Here is a 14841-nt window from a genome sequence, read left to right as displayed (position 1 = left end):
ATGTCTTTTTCGGGATACTTCGTTTCATAAAAGGTGTCCATGCAGCTTTGCCACCAGGTCCAAGGTGAGCTCTGTGAAAGCTTCAATAGTTTGACAAGACATAACACGTTTGAAATAGATTCTTTTCATCTGTATTTTCTTTTTAAATAATGATTAAATAATGTATCCTATCTGCCAGTCACGCAGTTGACAAATGTTTCCTTTTAGAAATGATGTGCATAAGAATAAGGTCTGCTGATATATATATATTTTTCTTAAGGTCAACAAATATAAAGACCAACAGCCTTATTCCTCTGTGCTATAGAGCTCCATTATTGTACAGAAACTATTAAAAACACATCAGTGAGCCACGCTGTTGCACTGGGTGACATGTTCCTTCATTAAGATAAACATGGGCCCTGTTTAAACAGTCTATAGTGCATGATCTGCACATGGCACCAGTGCATTTAGGACGTATCCAACCACTTACGTAATGCACATAATGCACATCATCTGGGTGCAAAGTAAAGCACAAGGGGCAATGAGGATTTATATTTGGTTCCTTAATTAATCATAGGTGTGTTTTGGGTATAACATGAATTGAAAGCCAAAAGCGCACCTGCACCTATAGCACGCTGCTATTGTCATGGTGGATTTGGCAAATTGGAGAGGCGACCGGTTTTCTGCTGAGAGTTAACGCAATAAGAGCAGTAATGTCACTGCAGCAAATATCATGGGACATTTAAGCAGCAAAATTAAAAACTGTAGTTATGAACTCGACAGAGGAAACAGAACTAAACTTTTAGCTCCTGAGATAATCAATGAAGTTACGCTGCTCTTCAGTGCCTGTGTTAATGGGGAGTCTGCTGCAGAGCAGCTGTCCACTGCTGCGCTGCAGCTCTGCAGCTCTGCTTTGTTCACATTTTAGAGGGTGAAATTAATATTTTCCTCAGTGATGATGAATTATTGCACTCATCCACAACCTAACCCCTGTGTGTGTAACAAGCAGATTGTACATGTGTTATGAACCTTGGTCAATAATACAATTGCTCTCTGCTGCCTCCAAATAGCAATGTGCCAACAATGCACCTGGCCACACCTTATTTTTAAAACCTACCCACCCATGGGCACACAGATGGGTGCATGTACATTTGCTGCTGACACAGTGTGGGTGCTGGTCGTGAAAATGACAACTGCATTGGTCTGAAACTAGCAAAGACAGTGGTGCTGCGCTGTGTGACATATACACTGTCCTGTTACCCTAAATATTCACTAAAAAAATCTGTCACAAATATAAAGTTAGAATATTTTTAAGCAAAAAAAAACAGTGGGAAACAAATTTAATAGCAAATGTTTGGTGCAAAAATGCAGCAAAAATGTCTCTTGTTTAAGCAACATTTCCTATAAAAAGCTAGTGTTTCCTGCTGTTTTAGCAAATTATTTAGCTTTTTCAAAAGATCAAACTTGTGACAGATTTTTTTTTACCACTTTGGGGCAGCAGAAACACTGAGATATTATCACTTATTTAGTTAATGTAGTGAACTTTTTAGCAAAACTGTTGCTTATTTACAAATCCAGCAGACACAGGGCAACATTATAATTTAACTGTTAACATACTGATTCACTTCCACCTGGTGACTGTGTCCAAAATCCACTCTCTTTTAGCTCTGTTTTGGTCTCCAGCAACTCCTGGAGTAAATTCATCTTGTCAGAGGATTTGTTGACAAAAACAAAAAACTTGAATGATGCAGCTCAGTCGCCAGGATAAAACTGTGTGCTGCATTGTGCGTTTCTACAAACCACAGTTATTTTACATTCGTACATTTCACAATGACAGGGTTTCTCACCAGGATGAGAAGGGGATGGTGGATGGCATGAGGTGAGGGCAGCAGGACACCGTTCGAGAGTAACAAAACCGTGATATGTTTTGAAGAGAGTTTGGGACAGCTGTGTTTGCAGTGACCAAACAGGGTATTTCAAGCCAAAACAGTTTTCTGAATCCTAACCAAGTGCTTTTTGTGCCTAATCATAACCACATGTTAAGTGCAGTGTTGTCACAACATTAACTTGAAAACCGAAAAAAAGTTTCAGCACATCCTCTTGTATGACACAAACAACACAACACCAACATGTATTATGGTGATTGGGCTGAATACTACCAGCCTTATCCACTCCACTTATGACATCTGTGACCATAGCTCTCTTGTGATGTTTATATGCTTATTGGGAATCATTTCCACTGCCTCATTGTTTTCATGCACAGACTGCTATAAAATAGCACAATTCAATATATCTCGCCAAAGGAAATGTCACTCCACCAGGCGAGGAGAGTTTAAACAGCGCACTTTATAGGTTTGGATTAAATAGCTGCTGTTAACTCCTTTGTGCTGCATACTCTTGAGATAAAGAAATACCTGCTGAGTGTTGCAGACTCCGAACAGGTCTCTTTCACTCAGAGTGGCTCTTTGGCGTAAAATCTGATGATTGATTACGGTTTAGAGGCGAGCGGTCGACTGAGTGGAGCAAATGAAATGCAGAGTCCATCAATACTTGTATTAGCAACGCTCTCGGTAATTTGTACTATTTGTTTAGGTCCCGACTTTACTACACAACTTAATGGCCCATTGTAATTTGCCATCGGACTGTAATGAGAGCTGCTGGCTCTAAACTGTGTCAACTCTGTGATTACTGCTGAGTGCATGTGGTTTAAACTTGACCGCTGGTGATAAAAGCTGACCTTAGCCCTGACATCGCCGGAGATCAGCAACAATCTATTTTCATCTAACCCCCCATTTTTATCTCCCTGCAGGCTGATAACCATTAGAGCATCTTCTTCTTCTTCTCTTAAAACTGACAAGTGGTAATTAATGGATACTAATGGCACCATTTCCATCACGTTCCTTCTGATTGAATCTCTAGTGTGTGATTATGAGTGCAAGCATCATTAGCCATTAGTGCATAACATCATTTTCTATGTTGAGTTTAGCATACTGTATTTAATGCTAATGAATAAATATTCTCCCAGGGCTCTGATTTAATTGGATTAGCACACATATGATTTTCTGGCTTATCAAGTTCTCCTGAATTAAATGGCTCTTCATGGCTTCGACACAGTGGAAACATTATAGCGTTCACCGAGGTCAGCGGCAGGATCATTGGTCTAGACTGGAGGCTTCGTAACAATTAAGAGTTTTAGATTCTGAAGTCTCTGTGTGTAAAGTCACACAGTGTTTAGTTTTAGCTTGCTTGTCCTTTGCTTTCTATTATTGTTCTGTTTTCCCTAATGTGTCCTGACACAGTAGTCTGGAGTAATGGCTCTGAAATGCTACACTGAATCGATGCCTGGTGCCTTTTCCTCTCTTAGGTAATTTACTTGGTAATGAGAGACGGTGCGGAAGACTGTCTCTGTGCACACTGAGAAGATATAATCTGTTTTCCCTGTTATTCAGTTGGGTTAAAAAGACTTGAGCTGCTAATTAATTAACCATGAAACACTGAAATAGGATTCCACTGAAGGGCTTAATTTGGATAATCACTGCCCCTCTCTTTCCTGCCATCCAAGCGTCCCTCGGTGTCTGTTACTGAACTTTGTCACTATCCTTTACAAAACCGGATAATTCAACGTCTGGTGTAATATATAAAACCTACACAAGTCTACCTGTGCATGCGCAAGGCCATAAGGTGTGTGTACATGTGTGCACACGTGGGGGATGTATCCCCTCTTGTCTCTATGAAGCAATCTGTATCAATCAGCGCTGATCTAAATGACCCGGCGTGTCAACAGCAAACCCACGGGAGAGTGGTTTCAGGGCGACAGATAAGGTCAAAAAAGCCATTTTGAGTATCATAAAGGAAGTATCATCTAGATTTTGTTGTCATTTATTACCCGACAAGGATGGTTATAGACGGTTTGGTGAAAAAGGGGGAAAGGCGCTGCCCTAATGCTCCGAGAAGACTGAAATGGAGGATAGCCATGATGGAAAAATCAATTAACCTTGGCCTGGAAGTGAACTGGTTGATCTTTCAGCACGATTTTATTTGTTGACAAATATACCATCTGCTGTTCTGTGGATAAGGGGAATGACACTGTGTGTGCGCTCAGGTGTGTGTGTATGTGTGTGCTTGCGGTGGCCCTGGGATAGAAGTACTGTGTGTGTGTGTGTGTGTGTGTGTGTGTGTGTGCAAACAACCATATAACATATACACATAAGAGCAGAAAATGTGCATAGGGAAAATCAAACATAGTAGTTACCACAGTGAAGAACATATGTAAAAGGCTCCTATTTTCTACATATTAGATGTTTTTTCTGGAATATACGTTGATATCTTGTAATGATAAAATCAGTTGTAATATACTGATTCCCAACCTGGAATGGCACCCTAACACAGACTGCATAAAGGAAGTGGACATAACCACCAATACATCACCCAGACTACCATTTTCAAGCTTCGAATTTGGCATTTTCACTGTACCCATCTTGTTTTTTTGGAGCCAGAAGTGACCATATGTGGGCGGGAGGGTGGAGCTGAGGAGGGGTGCTTGTTGGATGTAACTTAGGTAGCGACCACGGACTAAAAGATGGACAATGCGTCTTCATTTTCTGCAGTTATCGCCCATACACCCATTCAGTCACAGGCAGTGCCATTGATTGAGAGTACACCGATTGGCACACATAGCTGTAAATCATGATGTCATCAAATAACTACTTAAAACCAAACTTTAAAAAACAAACACTTGAAGATGCATAGGCATAATAAGAACGACCTAAAATGACAGAGACTTTGGGAAAAATGTATGTGATGTAGTTTGGTTTATGTCCCTTCTGATAACATGGAGGAGGTGGGGTTTATCAGCTATACTGCAGCCAGCCACCAGGGGGCAATCAAGACATTTGCCTTTACTTTAATGTAGGTATTGTGCTGTTCATCTTTACTATACAGTCTATGGCAGTGACTTGTCAATCACAAGGGGATACCAGGATGCCAGGAGCCAGTAATTAAATAAACATTAGTAATTAATGTATAAATAATTAGCCGGACCACTGTCGAAGGGTTCAGTGAATCTTCTCCTGGCACTCATTCTTTTCTCTATTTTAATGCCTTTTCGAATACACTCTGGTACCTTATTTACATTCAGAAGCTGAGAATAAATTGCAGTGTGAATTAATTTTAATTTTATTGTGAATTACATACCCTGCTTTATCATCTATTTTACTCTAAATGGGACCATAATTTACAATTTCATGCTGTATTGAAGAAGACTTGAAATGAACAATTGAGACCATGAACTCATCAGCAGGGTCATTTGCTCATAGACTTTTAAACAGTCAGACTTGTTTTTGCAACCCTTCTGGCAATGAGAAAGAATGCAGTTGTAAGCACCTCCACGATGGCTTCACTTTTCAGACCTGGAGATAATAATAAATCTGAATGGTCACAAGATTATGAAAGGGACTTGACTGTACTTTGTTGTTAGCATGGCTCTAGGGATGGATTGATCAGTCTGTCTGTCAGCCAGTCCGCCCCTCTCGTCCAAACAGAGATATCTCAACAATGGTTTGTACAGACGTTCATGCTCTCCAGAGGGATATCCTTCTGACTTTTTCACCAGTGCCACCATCAGGTTTACATTGGTAGTTCAAAAAGGAGAAGTCAGTCTTTGGTTGGACTGCTCGCAGCAAATGCCCTCACTATGGCCATGACCTGTCATGAGGGCTTGAAAGCACACAGCCTATTTGAAGGCGTCACAAGCAATGAAGGTTGGAAACTACTGCAATAAACCAGAGGGAATGTTTTTCTGTCAATATATGATCCTCTCTTAAATATTTTTACACCTCCTCTTAAATTAAAGTGTCAGCCTTCTTGCAGTTATGGTGCTTCAAGAGTTTAAACCATGATTTGATCTTATGAAGAAAAACAATATTGTGCTCAAATACTCAGGCACTCATCAACCAATGTTAATATCAGAGCCGCGCTGCAGCTACCAAATCAGAGCTGCACCTGTGATGCTCGATGAGAGTGAGAAGTGCTCCTCGAACATGCAGCAGAATTCATAAACATCCTCTCCTCTCCCCTCATAACCCCTCTCCCAGCTTGAACACTCAGTCTAATTGACTAAGAAATCAGAAGATAGCAGGAAGCCGAACCACACAGCCGAGAGAGAGAAAATATTCAGAAGGCTTACCTAAGCTTGTTCCTGGCATCCTCCTCCCCTCAGTATAACCTCTGTGTCCTTGTTTTTACAGTCCCAACAAAAGCAATACACGGTAAAGCAAATACTGACGTTTATGTAAACACACCCTGTACATACACATGGCTTTACACAATGCAAATAAAAATATACTTTAATATTACCTTATGCCAGTGTGCTATTTAATTTCCTGAATCAATGGTAATAAAATTGAACACATAAAAATCCATGCATTTAGTGAAAGATGGTGCGTTCAATTGTCCTTGGACATTGTTCTTGTTTTTAGCCAATAAAAGGTTTACATTGAGGTCTGTCCTGATGCCAAACATTTGTTTTGCCTTTGGTTTAGTGCTATAAAATATAATGCTGGTTTCACTAGAGGTGCCCAGTTTGGTTATTTTCCTTCATTCTCTCTGACTTCACAACTTGCAACTTCATTTGCAATGTAAAACATTGTCTTGTTAATTATCCCATAGTCACTTTTGTGTTGGCCTCTTTGAGCATTATGACTTAACAAACACTCATCTTCCATAGACAGTCTTGGATCAGCTTCAACATAAATTATTATCCAGTATTTTTTTGCATATTACTTGTGTGCACTCCACTCAGTCCCCTCTTTTACATAGATTTTATGGCACACAATATGATTTAAGCGTCATTTAAAAAAACATTTAGATTGGAGGTTGTTACGCTTTCACACACCGCTTCCCTTGTCTCGGAGACATAATTTTTTGTGGGGAAACTGAAGTCATCTTGTCGGAGAAAATGTGTTTTTGGCTTCAGTGAGGATACTGCCTGATATATTTCTTCTCTCTCCGCAGGTTTTGGGATGACAACGCCCGTGACAGTTGCAGGCAAGGTGTTCCTGATCTTTTATGGGCTTCTGGGCTGTGCTGCCACCATCCTTTTCTTTAACCTCTTCCTGGAGCGCATCATCACTCTGCTGGCCGTGGTGATGAAGGCCGTGAGAGAGCGACGAATCAGGAACAGTGGTCTACTCCCTCCAGGCATCCGCCATGACTTCTCAGCATACTCCCTCCCCGGCTGGAAGCCCTCGGTGTACCATGTGATGCTGATTCTTGGCCTGTCAGCCATCACTATCTCCTGCTGCGCGTCAGCCATGTACACCCCCGTGGAGGGCTGGGCGTACTTAGACTCCCTCTACTTCTGCTTTGTCACCTTCAGCACCATCGGCTTTGGGGATTATGTCAGCAGCCAGAGCGCCGCTTACGAATACCAAAGCCTCTACAGGGTGGCCAACTTCCTCTTCATGCTAATGGGAGTGTGCTGCATCTACTCGCTCTTCAATGTCATCTCGATTGTCATCAAGCAGGTGCTCAACTGGATTCTGGAGAAAATGAGCTGCTTGTTTTGCCAGCGCTGCAATAAGGCAAGCGCCCTCCTGGGCAGACGCAATGCCATCCGCCCGGGCTTTAAAGGTCGCCAGGGTCGGCCTGGCCAGCCGCCAGACTCAGATGGACCATGTGATAGTGATACCGAGGGGCGCAGACTATCAGGGGAAATGATCTCTATGAAAGACTTGGCGGCCTCTAACAAGGTGTCGCTGGCCATCATGCAGAAGCAGCTGTCTGAGTCGGCCAATGGATACCCCAGGACAGTCTGTGGCAGCTCACGCCATAATGGTTTCTCTGGGGGGGTTGGCGCCCTCGGTATCATGAACAACAGGCTGGCAGAGACGAGTAACTCCAGGTAGAGGACAGAGTGAGACAATAAATATGGGAGCTCTTGATTGTCATACTGTGTTACAAACCCTGAGGTGGATCGCCATAGAAAAAACGTCAAGGCTTTTGAGATGGATTGCCGGTGTAACTTGCATGCATGACACATATGATTTTTTGGATACTTTTGGTTGGAATTACAAGCCTGTGGTGACAATACAGGTAATGACAGTGATGGTTTTGGTGATGATTTGATAATGATGGCATGAAGAGAGAACCACAGTGTCCAACAAAACAAACAAAACACAATCTGATCTGGAAGCATGGGGATCACCCATCACCCATTACATTAACCTCAAACCCAACCCAGAACAAATCACTGAAACGACAGTGTTAGTCTGCAGAGGTCTGCTATATATGCTCAATATATCAGCCTTATACAGCTGTAATGTTGTGCTGTAAAGAAGCCAAGGGAAGCATACAGTGCAGTCTTTCGCCAGTTTAGTTGAATGTACATATTGAAGGCTGATATACAAAAGACAAGTGTAATCACTGAATGACATAGCACATACTGATCTATGCATTATACTTCTCATGCATTTTTTGCACCATTACTAGACCTTCCATTGATTGTGCGAACCCCATTTCTTTCTTGGCACACGTCAAGTTTTACCCTCAGGTGATTGATGTAATGTCTGGGGGCGAGTGTGTGGGTTTAGCTAAGCATGGCTGTGATGTAGCTGATTTCGACGGGGCTGTAGCCAGGGGCGGTTTTTACAGCGTGCCACACTAACGGGCTGTAAAGAGTAATTTCCCATTGCTCGAGATGGAGAAAAGAGCAGAGTTGAAGAATGAAAATCCATTTCTCGTGCGAGAGGGACTGGCCTCCTTATCAGCTCAGAAAATGCTTCAGCGGCCAAAGACTTTGACTTGAAGGGTAAAAGAAGGCACCACCCAACTCTTTCTCTCCCCTCTTTTTCAAGCGCACAGCTGTCTGCGAGGAAAACAAATGATAAAGGCTTGCAATGTATTAATTACTCTTTGAATGCAGAATGTAGACTTGTGTATTTATAAAAACAGAATAAATGAGAGGTAAGTTTATGTTTGTTTGAAGTGAAATATAAGGGAGAGGAGGGAGGTGGAGAAGGAGAGTGAAATAAGGATGGTTTTATCCCGTAGGCACATTACATTAAATGATGCAGATTGAAAGTAGCCGGGCCAATCTCAGATGCTGGAGTGGATAACAAAACCCTGAAGGATTCTCTCGCTTACATTGATTTATTTTTTGTGGGGATTTTCTGTTCTTGTCGAGAGAGATGTCTTGCTAGATACATGGCTTTCTCTCTTTGAGAAACAAAGCATGATCCAAAAGCCTGCAGAGGCTGATTTCCCTCGATTTCAATGTAAATGTGTAGCCGAGGTTTAATGGATAGAGGGTGTTTGCGGAAGTACGGTGCTACCCTGTCAGGCTGCGCGATCAATGTCCTAGTTGCCGGCAACTATCTCTTCCAGGGCATCTGTGATTTAAAGCCGTGTGATGTGTGTTTGATGTTCGTAAACAGCGAGACAGAGGAGGAGACGTTGACAGTTAAACTGTCCGGGAGACCGTGATAAAGGAAGAGAACTGGAGAGAAGGGCTGGTGACAGCAGAGGAGGTAAAGGAGGTGGTGTCAAATTCATGCCCAAACCAAATCAATGGTCTCTTGCAGCCAAGGGCTCAACTTCTCCTGGCGTCCATCTTCAAGATCTAATATCCTCCCAGGCCGCTCACCTCTTTTTCTCTGTCATCTCTGCATTCACTTCACACACACTGCACCAAAACACTCCTGCCTCCTGTTTCCACAGATCTCGGCTCTCTCCTCACGCTCATCACCCTTACACTGTGAATATGATGAGACATGCCATAAATGTATATATATAGTATATAGTGTTGGAATGTCTTAAATAAGCGCTTTCCCAGTAAGGCGTGAATTGGATCTGGATCTAACCTTCGTTGATTTTCATCCTGTCCGTGCATAGATCTGAATAATTTCCTTTACTCCCCAGTCTCACCGAGAGGAATAGAGAAAATGACTCAGGTAGTTAAATCTTCAGGCTTGTCTTAGTTTTTCCTGCATGCCATTATGGTAAAGCCATACGAGATAGCTGTATATAAAACAGAGGACTATTTAAAGTCTATTTTTCTACATATAGCTTTCAAATATCTACATGTGGATGAGTGAAGAAGCCACTGTCACATGTCTCTTACAGTCAGTCAGCAGATTGATAAAATGCACCATACAGAACTTAACTACCCTCTAAAAACATGGACACATGGGTTTCAGAGTGAACACAAGCTTTCCAGATGTTAAGGATCAGTTTGATATTTTGGGAAGTGCACATATCTGTATTCACTTTCTTGCTGAAAGTTAGATGAAAAGATCTCACATCTGCGAGGTAATTATGTAGCTGGAGCCAGTTGTAAAATGTACATGATAAATTGAACATGATAGATAATGCATTAATTAGTAAGCTAATTAGTTGTTAACTGCAGAGCCAGGCTAGCTGTTTCCAGTCTTCACCAAGCTTTTTTCACCAGCACCAGTAACCTCCTGGGGTCTCTGCTGGTTACCTTGCAACTGGCAAGAAATAGCCTTGGCCCCCATAACACAGTGAACATGTTAATTATGCCTCATTTCCACTGCATGGTACTAAAATTGGGAAATGCAATCATCCATTGTTGATGACTGTTAGTCATCGACCACTGAGCCCAACATAGTAATTTAAAAGCTCAGTCCCAAGTGTCCAGTCCTCAGTCCTGACAAATGTGCTACTATAATGCATAAAGTTGGCAGTTTGCACATCAGGTCCGGTTCAGCTGGTTGATTTAACATATTTTTGCAAACAATAATGTCATCGTGCCATCAGAATGTTTCACTGTGGACATCACATGCCAGTTCAGTTCACACCGCCCAACCCTACATGTTAAGGCTTGACTCAACTCAATCTGACTCGACTCACTTTTTGTTTTCTACTTCCCCTCGGTATAGGCCAGATTTTCAGGTGATCACCGTGTGAAACAGCCCATGACATAATCTTCAATGTGACACTTACTGAATTATTTCATTGGCAAACAAACGTACGAACATCTGCACTTCGTCAATTGCACGGCGTAGTGTACAGTATAGTTTTGCGCACTGCCATTTTTGGGCCACTATTGACCATAGCTTGGCAGTGTCAAAATGGCGGGTTTGTGCAGGCTGTCCTGTGTCCAAGTTCTGTGTCCCCTAACTAACTAAACTCACTCCTCTTACCTAAACCTCACCAATCCAACAAACAAAGGCAACTACTGCTAGCCAATCAGAGGGAGAGTAAGGAGTGTCATCCCACCATCCTAGGGAAAAAAAGGCATCCTATGTTGTGCAAGTGACGATAGACTAATCAAAGTATCTGGTACCAGGTATTATACGCAACCTTTCCTAATGGAAACCATAGAAGAGTGACTCGAGTTGAATAGAGCTGTGTTGTACCATGCAGTGGAAATTCGGCATAATTAACATGTTACATCTTAATTCACTGTGTGACGGGTGCTAGGCCAATGAAAGAATGAAAGACAGCTTTAAATTCAGGCTAGCTGTTTCCCTAATAGTCCAGTCTTTATTTCATGCTAAGCTAACCTGATGTCGACTCAAGCGTCTTGGCTCTGACCCAAGGTAATAAAATCTACCTACCAGCACCTCTAAAGCTCACCAATTAACACATTATACCTTGTTTGTTAGATTTGTATGGAAACCAGAGAGACAATAACTAGGTTGCCGTTCCCTCCCTTTTCCCCCAAGTCTTTCCACGAAGCTAAGATTACCAGCTGCTGCCTAATTTACCCTACAAACATTAGAGAAGTAGCTCTCAGCAAGAAAGTGAATGTGAACTTTCCAAAGTGTCAATTTATTCCTGTAATGGCTCCCACCATAGTGGCTCATGAGCAGCAGAGTGAGCTTACTGTATCTTGGTGATGTGATGTGAAGCTTGCATATGTTGCCACACTGTTAGCAGTGACACTGTAGACATAGAAAAGCGTCAGACCTCCGGGACATCTGAGCAGGAGTATGGGCATGCTGTAGCAAATGACATATGAATTCAGTGGTGTTCCACTGCTGTGATATGTCAGGGGGAGATTTCCTGGCACTTCTCTGGAATAATGATTTCTGAATGATATTGTATGTGAACCTTCATTTTCCCTCTGAGGCCTGGGGTTACAATAGAAGAGGTTTCTTAGGTTTTTTTAAATCCCCTGCAGCTGTTGAGGGGCTAGTTAGCTGCATTGTGTCTTTAACCTTACACCCTTGACAAGGAGCATGAGTGTATGTATGCATTTGAATGTCCAAACCAGTGTGTAAAGGACCGAGAATAAGAATTAAAGGACTGTGATATGTTATCTTAAATGCTTCCCTACACATAAGTCCCCCCAGAAGGTATTCGATTTAATATGATATCCATTAAAATGTATTTTCCTTAAGCCTGAAACACATCAAGCTTTTAAGACACTGAATATAGTATTTAGAGTAATGTTTGCTCACCTAAAATGCATGCGTGGCTTGAAATCAATTGCCTTACTTTTAGTCCTTGCATATTACAAAAAGGTTCCTTATTGAAAAGATTATAGTGTGTAGGGCTCGTGTGTTGTACTATACAATCCTTTTGCATTTTGCAAAATTGATCTCCATTGATTGCAATGGTTTTAACTGCCCCGTTGTCCTCTGTGTCTTCTGTAAGAGGAGACAGGTGGTATTGGGATTTACTGTATGTTTGTATTTGTTATCAGCAGAAATGCTTCTTAAATGTAACATCACTGACTTTTCTTTCTGGTGTAATTAATTCCTCTCATGTTCCCGTCAAACATGAAATTAGACCGAAATGATGCAAAATTAAGCCCACACTTAAGTACATAATATGGGTGAACATAGCAGTCTTGGATCACAGCGCTGCATGATTAATCTTAAATTTGTTAAAATCAACACTGCCAGTGTTTACACATCTTGTGCAACCATTGTACTGTACTCACACTGGAAAATCTGCCCTGTAGTCAGCAGCACTTTGACTGTAAAATAACCCCATTAAAATGTTATGCTCCGCAGCCATTTCAAGGCCCATAATAAAATAATTTGTTGCTAAATAAGCAGAGACTGGAGATGCTATTAGTGTTAATGTTGAGGGCTGTCGATGGTGCTAATGGCATTATCATTTATTAGACAAACCGTCTATTTCTTTGTGATCACAGTGTGATACATAACACTGTGTTCGCTCCACTTTTCCCTGAAGAAGAATGCATGAATGCCTTTGTACTTCGAGACTGTTAAAGCCGCCTGTTTCAGGAACAAAATGTATTTACATTCATTTGGCTGGAGCGCGAGCGGTAAACAGCTGAGTGGTTCGGTAACACAATGATGTATCACTGCTCTGCTTGGCTGCTACTGATCTTTAACAAGAGTCACATTGTTGGCTTTGATCAGGAGCTTGATTTCCAAATCCGCAGGATGTGAGCCTGATGGTTTTTTAAAATGAAGACTGATGGTTTGGAGCCGCAAACTACATTGAGATCTCAATTTTAAAATCTATTTCAGGTGCCTGTGATCCACAGTTATGTTGACCTTTGGCTCTGTCATCATAAGCATACACCTTGGCGTGTGTCTCATGTTGCTTGCATCGTGGTGTAACATCCAGTTAATGTATGCAAATTCATTCTGTTTGCAAGTTGCACATTTATACCAATGATTGTACTTTTATATTTATGTAATTAAAAGTAAAATCTATATGAAACAAGAAGGGGTTCCATTAAACACTGATATTTACTGATATTTCTTTGATCTTCTTAATTCTCTTTGAAAGACTTGCAGATAATATAAATTCCAAGAAAAATCCTGGTACATAACCTCTATAAACATTTCATTATTACACTTTGCTTTTGATGAATATTAACAAAGAAGATACAGGCCTATGGTGTTAGTTAGTGAGCGTTAGAGATGCCAATAGGTGAATTTTATGACCTTCAGACAGAGCCAGGCCAGCTGTTACCCTCTGTTTCCAGTCTTTAAGCTAAGCTGAGCTAAGCTAATTGGTTGCTGGCTGTAGCTTCACATTTGGCATACAGACCTGAGAGCAAAGTCAATCTTATCTAACTCTTGGCAAAAAGAAAATAATGGCATTACCCAAAATGTTAAGCGATTTTTTAAAGGAGCAGTGTGTAGTATTCATAGGCTGTAGTGGCAACCAGCTGAAACTTCTCCTATGCGCTGAGCATGAAATCCCACTTAGGATTCCTTCAGTGTTCATTGTTCAGGAGGGTTTTACCGTGAGCTGAATTATCCGCAGAGGTCTCTTCCTCTCCACACAAACAGACCAGTGATTTAAACTGCTAACAACACTAAATAAAGCAGTTTAATGTTAAAAAAAAGTCTGTGTTTTTGCAATACTGCTCGTTGTGGGGGGCTTGCTAACTATGGTGGCCGACGAAAAAACGCAAATGGCCCTATCTAAAGCCAGTGTTTGGTTTGTCTGTTCTGGGCTACGGTAGAAACATGGTGATGCAACATGACAGACTCTGCACATGAGAGCCTGCACCCTATGTATTCATACTACTCATTCTAAGGCAACAAAAACACAGCAATTCTTATTTTCATGTCATGATACACAAAAGAAAACATGCTTGATCCATTTTATTTCATTTCTGTCAGTGTATTCCCCTAAATCCTACACAAAGGACCTTTAATGACTCACCAGTCAGAGATTTTCTTCACAACTTGGCAACCCAAAATTTGTTCTAACTTGTGAAAATTCACAATTTACACATTCTAGCAATGCTGCAAAACTGCAAAAAGGCTGTTGAGCTGCAAAACCGTCACCAACAGAAAAGCTCAGTGTGACACTCGCTTTTGTCTCCACAGCAAATGTCATCTTTGATTTCTTACGGACCTGCTATGTCTCACCATCACATGTCTGAGCGAAGAAGGACAAAAG

General features: G+C 41.5%; 1 protein-coding gene across 1 annotated transcript in view; it reads left to right on the top strand.

Annotated features, from left to right (window-relative positions):
• Nucleotides 1-13682, top strand: part of kcnk12 (potassium channel, subfamily K, member 12) — a 30025-nt gene extending 16343 nt beyond the window's left edge. Inside the window, exon 2 of the mRNA XM_033612601.2 lies at nucleotides 6991-13682. Within this exon, the coding sequence (XP_033468492.1) occupies nucleotides 6991-7883 (893 nt within the window). The 3' untranslated portion in view covers nucleotides 7884-13682. The remainder of the gene's footprint in view (nucleotides 1-6990) is intronic.
• Nucleotides 13683-14841: the final 1159 nt, after the last annotated feature.

This window comes from Epinephelus lanceolatus, chromosome 17 (genome assembly GCF_041903045.1).
Source record: "Epinephelus lanceolatus isolate andai-2023 chromosome 17, ASM4190304v1, whole genome shotgun sequence".
In the NCBI taxonomy this organism is placed as follows: Eukaryota; Metazoa; Chordata; class Actinopteri; order Perciformes; family Serranidae; genus Epinephelus; species Epinephelus lanceolatus.
Note: the sequence above shows the minus strand (reverse complement) of the source record. Positions and strands in the feature narration are given on the sequence as shown.